General features: G+C 48.7%; 1 protein-coding gene across 2 annotated transcripts in view; it reads right to left on the bottom strand.

Annotated features, from left to right (window-relative positions):
• The window catches only part of RBM5 (RNA binding motif protein 5), a 327,789-nt gene that overhangs the window by 51,714 nt on the left and 257,199 nt on the right, over window positions 1-18,876 (bottom strand). For both annotated transcript variants that reach the window (XM_085625066.1, XM_085625065.1), the window contains exons 20-21: window positions 15,185-15,265; window positions 12,568-12,747 (exon numbers count right to left, since the gene is read on the bottom strand). In XM_085625066.1, coding sequence (XP_085481192.1) covers window positions 12,568-12,747; window positions 15,185-15,265 — 261 coding nt within the window. The remainder of the gene's footprint in view (window positions 1-12,567; window positions 12,748-15,184; window positions 15,266-18,876) is intronic.

An 18,876-nucleotide genomic window follows, 5' to 3' on the forward strand; every position in this document is an offset into this window, starting at 1 on the left:
TAAACGTGGTGAAATGTCTCAGATTTTTCTGGTGAAGCAGGTGTTGGATGGGAGGCTGAAGGTGGCTTAGGGGAGTAGGGACAGGGATGTGTAAAGGGCTAATGTCCTTTTTCTTCCTTATGAGAGGTGGAATAGGAGTGTCAATAACTTTTAGAAAAGAATAGTCTTTTAGAAGGCTGAGGCATTGTCGGTTCAATAATCTGTTCTGGGTTGAATCTGCAAAGTTTTTTTTGCCTCGGATCGAACTCTTGCATAGTTTGGAGGACAGGCTCGGCTGGAGTTTTCTGTCTGAAGGCGTTACATTTTGGTGTCAATGTGATCAGAGCCGAAACACTGCCTCCCTTGTCTTATCAAGCCGAATGTGTTGGTGCTGAAACAGATGTGTAGGCTATTTCGACGCAAAGGGCGGGGCATCAGTCTGTATTTCGGTGCGTACAATAGCTTTTGTGCAATGGCGGACCGTGAGCAGTTTCATCGGTCAGTAAAGATTTTTGGGGTTACAGATCAGGGGCAGGTGTATGCGCAGTACACTTTCTCAGAAGACTCCAGGATAACAATCTTTGTCGGCCTCTGAATTAGATTTGTGGATGGACTGCCGAGACTACCTCTTCTTCCTCATCCTGTCGACCAAATATGTCAGGTGTGTTGTCTGTCTGCGCTGCATCTCATGGTGCCACATAAGTTGGTTCAAAAGGGTCTTCTTAGATAGGAATGATCAACAGGCCTCACATGTATCTTGCCGATAGTCGGGCAAGAGGCGTAACTTACAGATTGAATGTTGGTCGGTGTGAGGGTAATTTGAATGGCAGTTCGGAAAGAAATAAGAGTACGTTCCACCAGCTTTTCATTTTCTGGTTGGAGCTGTTGAAATAGGAAGGGCCCAGTTGAGTGTGGCACGTAGGCTGTCGAGGAGAGTTGAAGAACCAGACACGCAAAATTGTTCTTCTGCACAGAATGCAAAAAGGAAAATGCTACTTACCCAGTAAGCATCTGTTCTTGGCATGTAGAGCTGTAGATTCACATGCTTTGCATACTCCTGCCATGTAGTGTTGGGTCCGGATGTTTGCAAGTTGGTTTCTTCGAATAAGTCTTCCCAGTCACGTGATAAGGTGACTCCTGCTTTCGGTGATAGACAATACAGTCGAGTTAAAGGATCTACTGGCGATCCGAAGGATCTACTGGCGATCCGAAGGAAGCTTGAAAGAATCTTGAACCGAAGCACCAGAGAGCACATCTGAACCAGTCAGCAGAAAATAAAGGAGTCAATGCTCACGCGTAGGTTCAAAAGTCAGCCTCATGACGCAAAAAAATTATTAGAACAAAAAAATAGCCTATCGACTGAAGTACACCCTGTATGGTAATTGTAAAACCCAATAAAAAGCCCCCCTCCCCCAAAAAAGAACAAAAACTTGTAATCATCCGAGCCCAACACTAGATGGTGGACTTGTGCGAAGCGTGCGTCTACAGCCACACATGCCTCAAACAAAAACGTTCCAACAAAGGCGCTGTTAAACGTGCGCAATAATTCAAGGGGGGAGAAGGAGTACTTTTTCTGTAACTCCAGTTTTGTAGTAGGGGTATCTGTTATAGTCAATCTAGTGAATAGTCCCGCCCATGTGCGGGGACCCCGGAGCAATAAAAATAATCTCTTAAGTGGTCAAGCCATGCAGTCCTGCATCTACACTTAAGAGAGAATTTCAAAGACAGATAATGCAGCCTATATCCACAGGCTACACTGTCCAGTACTTCAACTAGAAAATTCCACCAACATCCACAAACAGCACTGCCTGTCCAGCTTTTTCCACAGAGAAAAACCTGCCTCTACCAGCAAAAGCCTCTGGAATGATAGAGAGGGAGGAATGGACAGACAAGCCCCATAGGCTGCCATTATGTGGCTCAGAACAGGATACTGTGCCTTTAAGAAAACTTTCCAGAACTTTTCCAGTATCCCAGAATGCACAGCAGGTCCCTTTTACGTTCAGTTCTTTTTGAAGGCGTAGCACGCCAGACCTGTAGCATTCCTTACATTAACATTTATCTCTACACCGGGGAGGAGGGCAGGGCGCTTATGACTATAACAGATACACCCCTACTACAGAACTGGAGTTACAGAAAAGAAACTACTCCTGTAGTAGGGGATCTCTGTATAGTCATAATCTAGTGAATAGAATGGCAAGCCCATCCCCATACCAAAAACGGCGGTGGAGAAGATTACAAAATACCATTACTGTGCGAACAAATTTCGCAGCGAAGCCTGCCCAACCCGAGCATCTGCCCTGGCATCCGTGTCCAGACAGTAATGCTCAGCAAAGGTATGGACCGACTTCCAAGTGGCCGCCTTGCAGATTTCTGCAATCGGAACATTATGCAGCAAAGCAGTCGTGGCAGCTTTGCCCCTGGTGGAATGAGCCTTAGGTTTACACCCTAAGGTCTTATTAGCCTTTTGGTTAACAATTGTATACAGGACACAATCCACAGAGAGATGGACTGTTTGGAGGTAGCAAGACCGGTCCTGACTGATCCATAATTGATAAACAATTTGTCTGACCTACGAATATCTTTGGTCTTATCAAGATAAAACTTCAACACCCTCCTAACGTCCAGGGAATGTAGAGACCATTCTGCTGGAGAAGGATTCTGAAAAAACGTAGGTAAAGTTATGGTCTGGTTGACATGAGAATCAGATATAACCTTAGGAAGAAATTTAGGGCGAGTACGCATAACCTTAGCAGCATGAAATACCGTATAAGGTTCTTGGCAACACAACGCCTGAAGTTCACTCAACCTGCGGGCCGATGTAATGGCCACTAGGAACACCGCCTTCCACGACAGGTGCTGCAACGAAGCCTTGTGAATCGGTTCAAAAGGCTCCCTCATCAATCTGGACAGCGCCACATTCAATTCCCAGGAAGGCGCGGGAAGTCTCACAGGAGGGAACACTTTCTTCAAGCCTTCCAAAAAATCCTTGATCACAGGGATCTGAAAAAAGGAAGTCTGTGAAGGGCATTTCCTGTAAGCAGTCAGAGCAGCGAGATGAACCTTCATGGAATGGAAATTAAGGCCAGACTGCGCCAAATGCAAAAGGTACGGAAGGATGACATCTTCCTTACATGTCGTCGGGTCAAAGTTCTTGGACTTGCACCAGATGCAGAATCTCTTCCACTTGCAAGCATAGGACGTCCTAGTGGAAGGTCGCTTAGCCTCCTTCAGTATATCCATACAATCTGCTGGTAGATTCAAATGGCCATATTGCACTCTCAGGAGCCATGCCGCCAAACTCAAAGACGAGAGGTTGGGGTGCACCCTTTGCCTCCCGGACCTCGTGAGAAGGTGAAGCAGGTCCGTGAACCACCACTGTCTGGGCCATTCCGGAGCAATCAGGATCATCCGCGCCCCGGACTGGGACAGCTTGATGAGCACCGCCGGAATCAGGGGAATGGGTGGAAAAGCGTACAGAAAGGTGTTCGACCAGTCGATCCATAGTGCATTCCCCAGCGTCCACCGCTGGTAGTACCTGGATGTGAAGTCTCGGCATTTGCTGTTTTCAGCGGTGGCGAACAGATCTACGTCTGGAGTCCCCCACCTTGCGAAGACGTCCCCTAGTACTTCGTCGTTTATGACCCATTCGTGGTTTTCCTGAATCAGTCTGCTCAGTGCGTCCACCTGAACATTCTGCACACCTGGCAGATGCGTGGCCGTGATAGTCAGTCCTCGGGCCAGAAGCCAGTGCCAGATCGACTGCGCCTCCTGCGACAGAGTGCGCGATCTCGACCCCCCCTGCTTGTTGAGGTAATACAGCGTGGTTGTATTGTCCGTCTGTACCAGCAGCAAGTTGGTCTGGAAGGACGGATGGAAGGCCTTCAATGCCAAGTAAACGGCTCTGAGTTCCAAGAAATTGATGTGGTACGTCGACTCCAACGGGGCCCACTTTCCTTGTATCTGTAAGTCTCCGGAATGCGCTCCCCAGCCGTGGAGAGACGCATCCGTCCCGATCCTCTGCGTGGGAATGTCCTTGTGGAAGGGAACCCCCTTGAGGAGATTTTCCGCCGAACACCACCACTTCAGCGACTGAAGAGCATGCAGAGACAGCCATATCTTGTCGTCCCAAGAACCTGTCCTCTTATCCCACTGATCCTCCAAGCACTCCTGCAGTGGTCTCATGTGCAGCCGTGCATGAGGAGTGAGGAAGATACAGGAGGCCATCGATCTCAGCAGCGAAGACACCTTCCTCACTGTCGTCGATGGGGCGGCCATAAGATCCTGAGCCTTCCGAAGGAGTGATAACTGTCTCTCCTCCGAAGGAGACACGCTTTCTGACAGCGTATTGGAGGCCCCCCCCAAGTACTGTATGCACTGACCGGAGTCGGGACAGAATTGGACATATTGACGTGCAACCCCAGCTTGTTCAAGAGAAAGCACGTCTTCTGGAAGTGCGCTTGTGCTTCCGAGGAGGAGGCCTTGATCAACCAATCGTCCAGGTAGGGGTAGACAAACACCTTGTTCCTCCGCAGGTGTGCGGCTACCACCGACATGCACTTCGACAAGGTCCTGGGCGCAGACTTCAGCCCAAATGGCAGTACTGTGTATTGATAATGATTGGCGCCGACTTGGAACCGCAGGAACTTCCTGTGGTTCCGTGCAATGGGCACATTGAAGTACGCATCCTGTAGGTCTATGGCACAGAGCCAGTCTCCCCGTTGCAGCTGAGGGTAAATCTGATGCAACGATAGCATGCGGAATTTCTCTCTGCGAATCCATTTGTTTGCTTGCCGCAAATCCAGAATGGGCCTGAACTCGTTCTTGTCCTTCTTGCGAACCAGGAAGAACAGAGAGTACAGACCTCTTCCCCTTGGAGACAGAGGTACGTCTTCCACCGCCTTCTTCCTCAACAGGATGTCTGCCTCCGCCTGGAGCTCTCGCAGTTGATACTGTGAGCTTACCGGCGGAATCGCTGGAGGCGGGCTGATGAATCTAAGACTGTATCCATTGCAAACAATATTCAGCACCCACTTGTCCCGAGTAATTTTTTTCCACTCTGCCAGAAAAAATTTAACGCTTCCCCCCCACTGGAGTGGGTAACGGTTGCAGGGGAAGTAACCGCTCAGGGCCGAGACCCAGCCGAGCCCTTGGACGCTGTAGCGGACTGCTGGCCTCCTCTACCCTTCTGGAAGGGTTTGCGGAACTGCTGCTGCTGTCCCGAGGGCTGCCCACGCCCTCTTCCTGCCGCCCCGAACCATCTCTGGAACGGGCGCTTTTTCCTTTCAGGCTTCTCCAACCCGACAGCCGTCAAGGTCTCTGTCTGTCTTCATGCGGTCCATTTCGTCGTCTGCATGCTTGCCGAACAGGGTCTCCCCCGAGAAAGGCAGGTTGGCCACTCTTTGCTGTGCCTCCGGTTTGAGTGAGGTAAGGCGAAGCCAAGCGTGACGCCGTTGGTGAACACCATGACAGTAGCCATGTGCCGCTAACAGACACATCGGCCGCCGTGCTGATGATCTGATTCGACACCAGCATCCCCTCACGCAAAGTCTCCAGAAAGTCCTCCTTGTCGCGAGGCAGCAGCTCCGCGTACTGCTGGAGAGACTCCCACAGGGCACGGTCGTAGCGCCCAAACAGAGCCCCGGCACTTGCCGCCTTCATGGTGGTAGAAGCCGTCCAACAGACCTTTCTGCCCGCCGAATCTAGCCAATGGCTGTCCTTATCAGGCGGCACTGTCGAGGAAGGCGCCGTCACAATGACAGAGTCCGGTTTCGGGTCCATCCTCAGAAAGGTCGGGTCCGAATACGGCGCCCGATACTTCTTCAGGAGCCTAGAGGGGGCAGATTTCGTTACTGCCGGAGTGAGGAACAACTCCGTAGCGGGCTCCACCAATCCAGGCACTAGTGGCAGCAGGGGGCGAGACAGGTGCTTCTGGTGCAGCGTCTCGAAGATCACGGACGTCGTAGGTGTTGGCACAGTCACCGTGATGCCCAGTTTGGCAGCACCCCGCGGAAGGAGACTATATCGTCGACAGGCGATACTCCTGTCCTTGGTGAGTCCGAAAGCGTTGGAGAGTAGTCCCTGACAGACGATTGGGTGCGGGATCTGGCGCTGCGCCTCCTGCGGCGTCGCCCAGATGTTGACGAAGCCCGTCCACGGCTCCGTGACCTTCCTCTCCGTCCGGAGCGGGAGCGCGACCTGCTCGGCTGCGGCCGCTTTGGAGTCCTCTTCGGTGAAGTCGGATACCGAGGCAACGACACAGACCGCTGCCAAGAACAGATGCATACTGGTAAGTAGCATATTCGGTTCGAGGCATGTGGGCTGCTGAATTCATATCTGTGCATAGATTATATAGCAGTCCCTCCATTTAGCGGCGGCTTCCCGTGCCAGCTGTAGCAGTCTGAAAAAGAGTTTTGAGAACAGCCTGTCCTACAGCTGCCTGCTGTCTTGTGTACATCTACACAGTAGTGCTTGGTAAATGTATGTATAGTGGACCATGTGGCTGCTCAACATATCTCCTCTAAAGGAATATTTCCCAGGAAAGCCATGGAGGCCCCTAACTTTCGTGTGGAGTGGGCTCTTGGAGGAATGTTTAGTGTGCGCTTAGCTTTTTCATAGCAAATCTGTATACACTTAACGATCCACCTAGGTATTCCTGCTTTGGAAATGGGGTTGCCTTTGTGCTGTGGAGAAAAGGCAACAAACAGTTGTTTTGTTTTCCTGAAATTTTGTGTTCTGTCAATATAGTACAGGAGAGCTCTTTTGATATCAAGTGTGTGGAGCATTCTCTCTGCTACATTCTCAGGATAAAACACTGGTAGTTCTATGGATTGGTTCATTTGGAACTGCGAAATTACCTTGGGCATGAAAGTAGGGTTGGTGTGTAGTACGACCCTGTTGGCATGAACCTGTATAAATGGCTCTTGAATGGTTAGTGCCTGAAGTTCACTAACTCTTCTTAGGGAAGTAATGGCAACTAGGAAAGCTACTTTCCATGTTAGAAATTGAATCTCACAAGATTGTAGAGGTTCAAAAGGTGGTCCCATCAGTCTGGTGAGGACCACATTTAGGTTCCAGACTGGTGAAGGAGGGTGTCTTGGAGGAATCACACGTTTGAGTCCCTCCAAGAAAGCTCTGATCGCAGGCACTTTGAACAGTGAGAGGTGCTGCCTGTTCAGAAGGTAAGCTGCCAGTGCGGTTAAATGTATACGGATGGAATTGTATGCTAGATTGCATCGGTACAAGTGTAATAGATAACATATGTTTTGCGTTGATGCATCCAGCGGATTTATGTCATTTTTACAATAAATGACAAATCTTCCACTTAGCCGCGTAGCAGGCTCTGGTAGTGGGTCTCCGTGCCTCCTTGATGATATTCATACATTCTGGAGGCAAGTTTAGGTAGCCATATTCTAAGATCTCAGGAGCCAGATCGCCAGGTTCAGCTGTTGCGGATCTGGGTGCTGAATCTCGCCATGGCTCTGCGTTAAAAGCGTGGGTGTTAGCCGTAGTCGTTGATGCGGTACCACGGAGAGTTCCAGAAACGTGGTGTACCATGGTTGGCGTGCCCACGTTGGAGCAACCAGGATGAGCGTCATTGAGTGTTGCCTCAGTTTGCGTGCCACCAGCGGTATTAATGGTGCTGGGGGAAAAGCGTACGCAAATCTGCCTGACCAGTTCATCCATATTGCATTGCCCTGCGACTGTGGATGTGGGAACCTGGCGGCAAAGTTTTGGCATTTTGCGTTTTCCCTTGTGGCGAATAGGTCTATCTCTGGATGACCCCACTGTTGGAAGTACAATTGGAGTACTGATGGATGTATCTCCCACTCGTGTATTTGGTGGCTGTGTCTGCTGAGCAGATCCGCCATCTGGTTGTCCTTGCCCGGGAGGTGTTCCGCCATGAGGAAGATGTTCCTCTGAATAGCCCACTTCCACATGCTCTGAGCCAGATAAGACAACTGTGGGAAGTGTGTCCCTCCCTGCTTTTGTATGTAGTACATGGCGGTCATGTTGTCCGTCCGGATCAACAAGACTTTGTTGCACAAGTGTACTTTGAATGCCTGCATTGCAAGAAGATTGCCATGAGTTCCAGAAGGTTGATGTGCATCCTCCTTTGCTGTGTCGTCCATAGTCCCTGCACTGTGTAATTGAGTACATGAGCTCCCCATCCCTGGAGAGACGCGTCCGCCGTCAGTATGATTTGTGGGACAGGCTCTTGGAACGGTCGGCCCTTGCAAAGGTTTTGTGGATTCCACCAATGCAGAGAGTTGTATGCCCGACCGCTCACCAACACTAGGTCCTTCAATTGTCCGTGAGCCTGATTCCACTGACGTGCCAAGCACTCCTGAAGCGGGCGCATATGTAACCTCGCGTGCGGGACTATGAAGATGCAGGAGGCCATCATGCCTATCAACTGCATAAACACTTGTGCCGGTAGGGAGTGTTGAGGTTTGAACTTTATGAGCAACTGCATGCTGTTGATCCTTACTGAATTGGGCTGTGCCTTGGCTGCCAGAGTGTCTATGGTCGCGCCTAGGTACTGCTGTACGTGGGTGGGTTGAAGGTGGGACTTTGGATAATTCAGGGAGAAGCCAAGGCTGTGAAGAAGATGAATGGTGTGGGTAACGTGCTTGGCACACTGCTGGGCCGACTTTCCCTGGATAAGCCAGTCGTCCAGATAAGGATAGACATGTATGTGCTGTCTCCTTAAGTGCGCCGCCACTGTTGCCAGGCACTTGGTGAACACTCTGGGTGCCGTTGTTACTCCGAAAGGGAGGACTTTGAACTGGTAATGTTGATTGAGAACAGTGAACCCGAGATATTTTCTGTGCGATGAGTGTATGGGTATATGGAAATACGCATCTTTGAGATCTAGTGTTGCGAGAAAGTCTCCCTGTTTGAGCAACGGCAGCACCTGTTACATTCTGTCAGAGCATTTTCACATGCTCACCTTGCAACTGTTTAGAGGTCTTAAATCCAGTATGGGTCTGAGAGACCCGTCCTTTTTGGGGATCAGAAAATAGTGAGTACACTCCTGATCCCTGTTCTTCTGCTGGCACGAGTTCTATGGCTCCTTTTTGGAGCATACTGAGAACTTCCTGGTGGAATAAGTGCAAGTGCTCTGCGGACATAGGACGGTGTCTTGGTGGTATGTTTGGTGGAGTGGATGTGAGCTCCAGGCAATAACCGTACTGGACAACAATGTCTCTCACCCACCTGTCTGTAGTGATGGACTTCCAGACCGGCAGGAACTCCTGGAGTCTCCCCTCCCCCCCCCCCCCCCGACAGGTGTTACGTGGTCGGGGACAGTGACAAGGCGTCACTGTTTGTTGGCGGCGGAGGACCTGGAGCTGTTGTTCCCTCGGCCTCTGCCTTTGTTTCCACGGTATCCACCTCTAGTATTCTTATTATAGGTGGTCTGTGAACCTCCTTTAGTGTACTGCGACTGTTGGGAGTTCTGGTTTTTAGATGGTCCTCTGTTGCTAGAGCGACGAAAGGACCCACTCCGAAACTGCTGTGATTGCAGAGCCCCCATAGACTTTGCAGTCTCTGTATCTTTTTTGATCTTTTCTAGAGTGGTGTCAACTTCGGGGCCAAAAAGGGAGTCAGGGTTGACAGGTTGATTGAGTATCGTTGTCTGTATCTCTGGTTTGAATCCTGAGATTCTCAACCAAGCATGCCTTAACATGACGCTGGTGTTAAGAGCCCTAGCTGCAGTGTCAGCTACGTCAAGAGCGCACTTAATGGAAGCGTTGCTTAGGAGCTTCCCTTCTGTAATAAGCGACTCTGCTCCTTCCTTAAACTGATCTGGGAGGTGCTGTAGCAGTGTCTCTAGGGTATCATAATGCGCCCTGTCGTATCGAGCCAGAAGTGCATGAGTGTTGGCAATTCTCCAGATGTTAGCTGCCTGTGCAGCAACTCTTTTTCCTGAAGTTTCCAAGACCTTAGACTCCTTGTCAGGGGGAGGAGCATCACCTGTTGTCTGAATTGGCTCTCTTCCGAGCACTGGACACCACCAACGAGTCCAAAGGCAACTGGCCTCTTATGTAGGTAGGGTCCACAGGAGCTGGCCTATATTTGTCAATCCTAGGGTTTAGTACTCTCGCCCTTGTGGTCTCCTTAAAAATGTCAGTAGCCGGTTTTAGGACCCCCTTCAGCATGGACCGAGTCTTAACAGATCTTTGAGGTAGAGAAGGTATCCATCAGAAAATCATCCTCAATAGGATCAGTGTGGAGCTGTACATCATGATTTTTAGCTGCTCTCTCAATCAAGGCATTGAAAGCAGCAGTATCCTCAGTAAGAGATGATTTCACCACATATGCCTGTGTGTCTGGAGCAGTATGTGGGTCCCCTGTACCAATATCGTCCACCCAAGGTTGGTTTTGATCTTCAGGCTCAGTGTCCACAGGATAAGTGTCCTCAACATCACCAGCATCCACATCAAATTGTGTGGGTGAGAATGACTGAGGCTCCTGGTCATAATATTGAACATGTTCTACTAGAACCGGTGATGTGGTCCTCTTCTTCTTCAATGGAATTTTGTATGGCTCCATTGATTTCTCTGGCAGTATCTTTCTTTTATATATTGAAAGTCTACCAGTCTCCGCATCGATAAACTGTCTTGGCTCCTCATCTTCCTGAGGTACTTCGACAGCTCTGTCCCATTGGCCTTCCTGTTGGTGCTGCGACAGGTTTCTTCGGGTCGACCCCTTTTTGCGGCTCAGGACCCTTCTTTGCGTCGAACATCTTCGGTCGTACCGCCAGTGGTAGTCCGAATTTTATGTGCGTCGACGCGATGTGAACTGTGCTGACCGTCTTCGGCTGCGTGGGTGCTTTTGCGCCGAGCATGGAAGCCGTGTCGTGGATGCGGAGTAACGACTCCGACACCTTCTTCTTTAGGAAGGGAGACGGTGTTGATTAGACACGTTCCTTAGCTACCCTTTTGGACGTGGCATCTAACCCCGAACCAGACGCCGTGTTCTCGACACGAGGACTGGGATGGGTCGGCCGTCGCGAGTCGCTCTGTATTTGTGTCGACGATCCTCGGCGCTGATTTTTTCGGGTCGGCAACCTTGACCTTGGTTGTTGGCGCTGCCTTCGGCTCGACGTCCCCATAAAATCTGTGCGTCGACGGCCTTTTGTTTGTTCGGCTCCGAGGGCTTAAAGGCCTTGTTGCCGATGAGACTGACTTCCGGTTTCGAGTTAGGTGCCTGTGCCTTCAGTTTCGATTTTGTTTGATCGAATGATGGCGCTTTCGATACCGATGGCTCTTTAGGGTAGTTCGTAGCTGGGCCTTTATGCTGGGCTATAGAACGAGAGGAATGACCTTGGGTAAGGCCTTGTGGCGATCCCTCGACCTGAGCCTTATCGAGTGCCTCTCTGGGCCCTGTACCGACATGCGGGCCTAGCTCATCTTCTGAGCCATCCTCCTCGGCCCCAAGGGCCTCCTCGTCGTCTCCTACCTCTTCGACGACACCATCTTCCTGTTAGTCTACTATACGCTCGTCTTCGGCATCATAGTCGGATTCTCGCTCCGAAGCCGGATCAGATAGCTCCCCCCGAACTTCAAGGTCCACGACCTCCTCATCTTCTGTCCCGAAGATGTTGTCCGGGTTCGGCGTCGCTTTCTGCGCCTCGAGCAGAGCTGCTCGACGAATGCGAAGGGTCTTCTTCGATCGAAACCTGGAACACGCCATACAGGTGGCTTTGTCGTGGTTTGGAGAGAGGCACTTGTTGCACACCGGGTGCACGTCGAAGCGAGCATACTTAGCGTTGCAAAGAGGGCAACGCTTAAAGGGGCTATTCGATATCTTTGGTTCGATCGATCTGCTCGAGAATGCCCTCGAGAAATATACTTTGTGTCTAACGAAAACAATACCGACGAATGTAAAGGCCTAAATACTCAAAGAGCTAAGATTAGGACATCCGAACCCAATGGCGGAAAAAAAACAATCTAAGGATGGAGGGGATGCCCATGCGCACTGTAGTCCAGGGGAGGAGCCACCTATCTCGTGATACTTCGAAGACTCTTCCAGGACAACAATGTGCAATCATCCGGATCCAACACTAGGCGGCGATCTATGCACAGATATGAATTCAGCAGCCCACATGCCTCGAACATGACCACATGTTTATTTTTTTACATGCTATAGATCGCTCCAAAAAAGATCTGTTTCTTCTCAATATGAAACATTTTTAATCTGATTTACATTACACAGATATGTTTTTGCAAAACCACCCACCACTTTTTGGGGTGTTTATTGTACCATGCTTTTATTCTACATGAAAAAGACAGACACTATGGTTTTACAAAGTTTGTGGGAAGGGTAATATGACCATAAAGTGCAAGGGGAAAAAATACCTTCTGTTGCATATTAAGATATTTCAAGTCCCCACAGAGTTCCCAGACCTTAAAAAAGGACTCCGCCTTCTGTCTGGTTTCTCTATATTCCACATGACTTGCAATATCCTTACAATGCAGAGCAGGGATATTTTATCTTATATATTCATGGCATGAAAATAAATATGTAAGGCAATTTGCCAAGCTACAAACAACAGCTAGTTATTTATTTCTCCATTTTTATTACCTTGTGAAGATCTGACAACTGCTGATGTCTTGTTAAGGCATCACGATTTGGAAACTGCCGTCTACAAAGGAGGCAAGCCATCTTCTTCAAATCTGCCCACCTGTCTTCATCGACTTCAGTTAATCGATCTGGTTCTTCTTCATTATCACTATCACCACTGTAGGCAGCCACCAACCCCAGCTACATAGGAAAACCAATAAGGAAATGTTTTATTAGCATTATAGTTCAGTAATACACGCAACCTGAAAAACAAAAAGCAAGCTACTTAATTAATTTGAGCACTTAAATGTCCTGCATGTGGCATCCCAGAGCCCTTCTAAAATGCTTTTCAGTAGAAGAGTACCCAAAAAAATAAACATTGTACAAATAGAAACATTTAAAAAGCCAATTATATCCCAATAGTCACTAATTTAATACATAGTAGATAGCAATAAGGAAAATTTAAGCAGTGTAATTAAATTGGCTGTAACAGATTGTAGGAAGCTGGCTCTATCTACTACACCAAAGTAAGGTATAGTGTTGCAGTGAATCCAGTGGATTCCCTAAAGACTTACAGAGTTAAAGTAGAGGATAACTTATTCTCTATTTGTGGTATAGTGGGCGAGCAGTAAGGCTCTATCAGAGGGTAGTGTTAAGCATTTGTTGTACACAAAGGCAAGAAAAGTCACTCAAAGACTGAACTCGGACCAATTTGTATCAAAAATAATTAGTTTTTTTATTTCTAGAACCAAGACAAGCCTTGTGCAGGTAAGTCAAATACCACTTTGCAGGTTTTGTGCCTTTAATTAGTTGAATGCAGGTTCAAATGCAGTGGTTGATGTACAGGTAAGTCAGCAGTTCAAGATGACTTTTAAGTTACTTTACAGATTACTGTGCAAGTTACTTATTGGATTACTTTTTGAGTTACTTTTGCTAACCAGTGCGATATGCCTAGATATCACACTGGGACATCTCCCAGAAAAGGTAAGTAATACAGTTTTTGTATGTTTGCAGTTTAAGTTCTCATACAAACTCCACACGATTTTTTAAAGAAAATCAGTCAATGCAATCCTATGGAAGGAAATCGCGTTATTGGTTTACAGGTTAAGTACTTTGTTGTGAGAGTTGGTATTCTGGGGTTAGCACCAGGGTTCGCCTAGGGTCAATGATGCACTCTTCAACCACCCTCAGGGGCACTAGGGCAGACAAGTGCTGAGGCTCAATGTTATCCAATGGGGAATAGGGGCCCTCCGGTTGGTGGCTGCTCACGGGCAGGCCACAAGGTTGTGGGAGCAAAGCTCCTAGCGTTAGGCTCAGGGAGATCTGGATCTGGTTTAGCACACAGTGCACACACAGCAGCAGCCAGGTGCAGGGGGCTGGTTTGGCGTCTGGTGCCCAATTTTCAAATGGGGATTTTCCGGTTGCAACGAACACTGCAGACTCGGGGACGAAGATCTTCTGGAGGTAACCATAGGGTGGAGAACCAAGTTGGGATGCCTGGGGATGCTGGGACACAGTAGGTTGGGCAACCCATGGCAGTGGGACTTCGGGTGCAGGGGTATCTTTAGGCGTCAGGCTTTCTTACCAGCTCCAGTCGCGGTCAGAAGGGGGAGGGAGTCATCCACAAAGGGGCTGCAGGCATCGATTGGAGATTCGAGGCAGTTCAGAGATAACGAGATCACAGGTCAGGTTTGCCAGAGAGACCTCCTCATGGTGTTGGGCCACTAACTTGGGCCGTGGAAGTATGGTGCTGAGTGGTGCAGACTCGCGGATTTAGACAGAGCCAGAGTCTTTGAGTGAGCAAATCCTGTGCTCATGGGAGACAGTCTTGGTTTGGGAAGGTTGGGCAGGTCCTCCGGTATCTATGGGCCTGCTGGCTGCAGGACACTGGGATTTCGTTGGAGCAGGTTAGAGGTGTGGACAGGCAGGTAGGGCTGGGGTCAAATCAGTGGACATCCTCCTCTTCTTAGTTCAGCACAGCTTCTTCAGTCCTTCTCTTCCGCAGGTCGGTTCTTGTCTGAGGAGGCAAGGTTCGGGGTTGCCCCTAAATACTAGATTTAGGGGTGTTACAAGCAAGTAAATGTCGGAACCAATGGGTCCCTTCCTGGGGGTGGGTACACCCCTTATGCCACCCTCCAGTGGGAGGGGGGCATATGCCTCTGGTTGGCTCGGTCCCCCCCATCTGCAAGATGGCAGGGACATTTGTGCTTTACCTTGCCTCCCCCACCTAAGGAGTGGGGTTGGCTAAGGTGGGCACACCTACCTTACTTCATTTTCCAGCCAATTCTCCCACCCAAATTGGGTGTAAGAACTGGTAGGATCCAGTTGCTGGAAGCAGCAAATGGCCGGGCTAGTCCAGCCATTTGCTGCTTCCAGGATGGGCAGGGTCCACCCTTTGTGGACCCTGCCGATCCTGGTGGGAGGAGGCTTGGCACCTTGTCCCGGGATGTGCATAGTTTAGATGCCCAAGAGCAGCAGGCTCTCGTCCCAGGGGTCCAGTAACATGTTTGGTTAGTCAGTTATCAAATTAAATACTTAGCTTACATTGAATAAAGTGGTGAAGAAAGGGAAGACTAGGTCCAAATACATCAAATCAAAATCATTGAAGCAAAATAGAGCAGTATAAAAGTATCCTCACTTTAAGTGTATTCTCTTCTTCACCATTCTTAATTAGCGTCATCATCTCTGGCATCACTAGTTGCCTGTCAGCCTGAGCCCCCTGAAAATGTTACAAACAAAAAAAATGTAAAGTTAGTGTCAAAGACTGCAGAGAGCAAACAAAAACCTCAACTTGTGAATAGACCTAGAGTCACCAGCCCGGGCATCTCACCATCTGTAATGACATTATTTGAAGTACTAGGTCCCTTGTCCTTTAGACACCTGTGACATTTCTAGAACAAAATTAACATTTTAAGTCTAGGTGCTAGGACAGAAGAAAATGATAATGTTACTTACCCTGTAAGCATCTGTTCTTGGCATGTAGAGCTGTAGATTCACATGCTTTGCATACTCCTGCCAACTAGGATGTTTGCAAGTTATTTTTCTTCTAAGAAGTCTTTTATAGTCATGAGGTAAGGCAACTCCTTTCAGAGATAGTGCGCACGGGCATCAGCTCCATTGTTAGATTGTTTTCCCGAAAGAGGGTGAGACTGGAGTGAGTGTATACAGAGATGTCCATGCGTATGTAAAGTAAATAATGAGAACTGCAAAAACTACAGGTGCCCGACGAGGTGGGAGGGCGCATGTGAATCTACAGCTCTACATGCAAAGAACAAAGGCTTACTGGGTAAGTAACAATCCGTTTGAGGCTTGTGTGCTGTAGATACACATGCTTTTTATAGAAAGCAGTATTCTCCCAAAGCAGTGGGCTAACCGGTAGTTGTTGCAGTTATGTGAAAAATTGTCTTTCGCACTGCTTGCCCTACATTGGCTTGTTAATGTGCCGACACATAATAGTGTTTGGTAAATGTGTGGTGTGGACCATATTGCTGCTTTACAGATGTCAGCTATAGGAATATTACCTAAAAATATTGGATTACTTTTTATGTTACTTTGACTAACCAGTGTGATAAGCCTAGATATCACACTGGGACACCTCCTGGACAAAAGATAAGTAGGAATATGCTACTTACCAGTATGCATCTGTTTTTGGCATGTAGAGCTGCAGATCTACACACTGTGCATAGATCGCCATCTGGTGTTGGGCCCGGATGCTTGCAGTTGTTTTTCCTCTTGGAAAGTCTTTGGAAGTCACAAGGTATGAGACTCCTCCTTTGGTTCATACTGCGCATGGGCTTCGGCTCCATCCTCAGATTGCTTTTCGCCAGCAGGGAAATGATGGAGCGTAGCAATAAGCAGTGAAGATGCCAATGTGTGCTGTATCTAAATAAGAGAAACTGGAACATATAAAGGTAGCCGGGGAGGCGGGTGGGCGTGTGTAGATCTGCAGCTCTACATGCAAAGAACAGATGCATACTGGTAAGTAGCATATTCCGTTCGAGGCATATGAGCTGCAGATTACACACTGTGCATAGCAGTACTCGCTCCTAGCGGCGACCACCAGTATCTTTTGCAGTTGTTTGAAACAGTGTTTTGAGGACAGCCTGGCCCACACTAGCTTGTTGTTTAGTTTGCACATCTACACAATAGTGTTTAGTGAAAGTGTGCTGTGTAGACCATGTAGCTGCTTTGCGGATATCTAAGGGGATGTTCCCTAAGAATGCCATAGAAGCCCCTATTTTACATGTAGAGTGGGCTTTAGGGGGAACAGATAGAGTGCTTTTTTTTGTGGTAGCAAATCTGTACGCATTTAACAATCCACGTAGCTATCCCAGATTTGGAGATAGGGTTGCCTTTGTGTGGTGGTGAGAAAGACACGAACAGTGGTTTGGTCTTACGAAAGGGTTGTGTCCTCTCGATGTAGTAGAGTAAGGCTCGTTTGACATCTAGCGTGTGTAGAGCGCTTTCTGCAATGGTCTGTGGCTGCGAGAAGAATACGGGCAGTTCCACAGATTGGTTTAGGTGAAAGGGAGAAATGACTTTAGGGAGGAATTTTGGATTAGTGCAGAGAACAACTTTGTTATGGTGCATTTGCAGAAAGGGTTCTTGAATGGTGAGTGCTTGTAGCTCACTGACCCTTCTGAGGGAAGTAATGGCTACAAGAAAAGCTGTTTTCCATGTTAGGAATTGAAGTACACATTTGTGTAGAGGTTCAAAGGGAAGCTCCATTAGTCTCGTGAGAACTAGGTTTAGGTTCCACACAGGTGAGGGTGGCACTCTGGGGGAATTATCCTCTTGAGGCCTTCCATGAAGGCTTTTATGGCAGGTACTCGAAAGTGTGAGATATGTTGCCCGTTTTGTAGATAAGCTGCTATGGCAGCAAGGTGCAGTCTAATAGACGTGTAGGCTAGGTTGCATCTGTGTAGGTGTAATAGATAGCCTATGATGTGTTGAATGGACACAGCTAGGGGATTGAAGTTATTGTTATGACAATAGATCTCAAAACGTTTCCACTTGGCTGCATAGCAAGCTCTAGTGGTAGGTCGTCTAGCTTCTCTAATGACGTTCATGCAGTCAGGGGGAAGATTAAGATAGCCGAATTCTAGGATTTCAGAAGCCAGATCGCAAGTTTGAGCTGAGCTGGGTCCGGGTGTCTGATCTCTCCATGGTTCTGGGTTAAGAGGCATGGAGGTGTAACTTTTGGTGCGGTACTACAGATAGTTCCAGCAGTGTGGTGTACCACGGTTGTCTGGCCCAAGTTGGAGCTACTAGGATGAGAGTGAGGGAGTGTTGCTGTAGTTTGCGCAACACTAATGGAATGAGTGGGAGAGGCAGAAAAGCGTACGCAAATCTGCCTGACCAGTTCATCCATATCGCATTGCCTTTGGACAATGGGTGTGGATACCTGGCAGCGAAGCTTGGGCATTTGGAGTTTGTGGGTGGCGAAGAGGTCTATTTGTGGATGGCCCCACATTTGAAAGTACGGGTGAAGAACTTGTGGATGGAGTTCCCACTCGTGGATCTGTTGTGTCTGCTCAGCAGATCGGCCATAGTGTTTTGGACTCCTGGGACATGTTGGGCTAGGAGAAAGATTTGTGGTATGGCCCATCTCCATATGCTCTGTGCTAACAGAGCTGCGGAGTGTGCCGCCTTTTTAGGTCTCGGCTAGCGATGGCTGCGCTTGCGCAGTCTCGCTCGCGAGAGATAATGACTTGGGAGAAGAGGGGCTTGAACCCGCCCCTCTTCTACCCTGTTCTCCATTGGCTGGCCTAGTAAATGCTGGCCAGCCATTGGAGAAGAGGTCCCGTCACTCCAATCATGCCCCGTCCTTTTCGGATCGGGGGGCGTGTTTTTTGCGAAAAGTCTCAGGGAGGAGACCACAGCAAAACACGCCCCCGAATCCGAAAAGGACGCTCCCTTTCTCCGAGGCATGTCTGCTCTGCCTCGGAGAAAGGCGGTCGTGTGCTCGTCCGCTCCCCCTTCGTCCGGTTGCTGCTCTGGTCTCCTCACCTCTCCAAGGGTCTTCTTGTTTCTCTCCTTATCAGTGCTGTAATCAGGACGAGGGCTCCCTCGGTGATGTTCGACTTGCAATGCTGCTGCAGCTGTTTGGCTTGATGGATTACAAGTAAAGAAAGCGCGGGTAACTCAGCAGGGTAGATGGTCTTTGCTACCGTGCACAAATCCTCTTAAAATTAAGGCTCGTGATTTTAGAAATAAATACGTTCCATATTTTCTTTGACGTAAATATTCCTCCATTCCAGTTCTCTTGCCATGTGCAGTGGCGTGCACAAAGAGCTCCTTGCCTCTTGTTTTCATCTAAACATTAATAGC

The sequence above is a fragment of the Triturus cristatus genome, chromosome 9 (assembly GCF_964204655.1).
Source record: "Triturus cristatus chromosome 9, aTriCri1.1, whole genome shotgun sequence".
Lineage (NCBI taxonomy): Eukaryota > Metazoa > Chordata > Amphibia > Caudata > Salamandridae > Triturus > Triturus cristatus.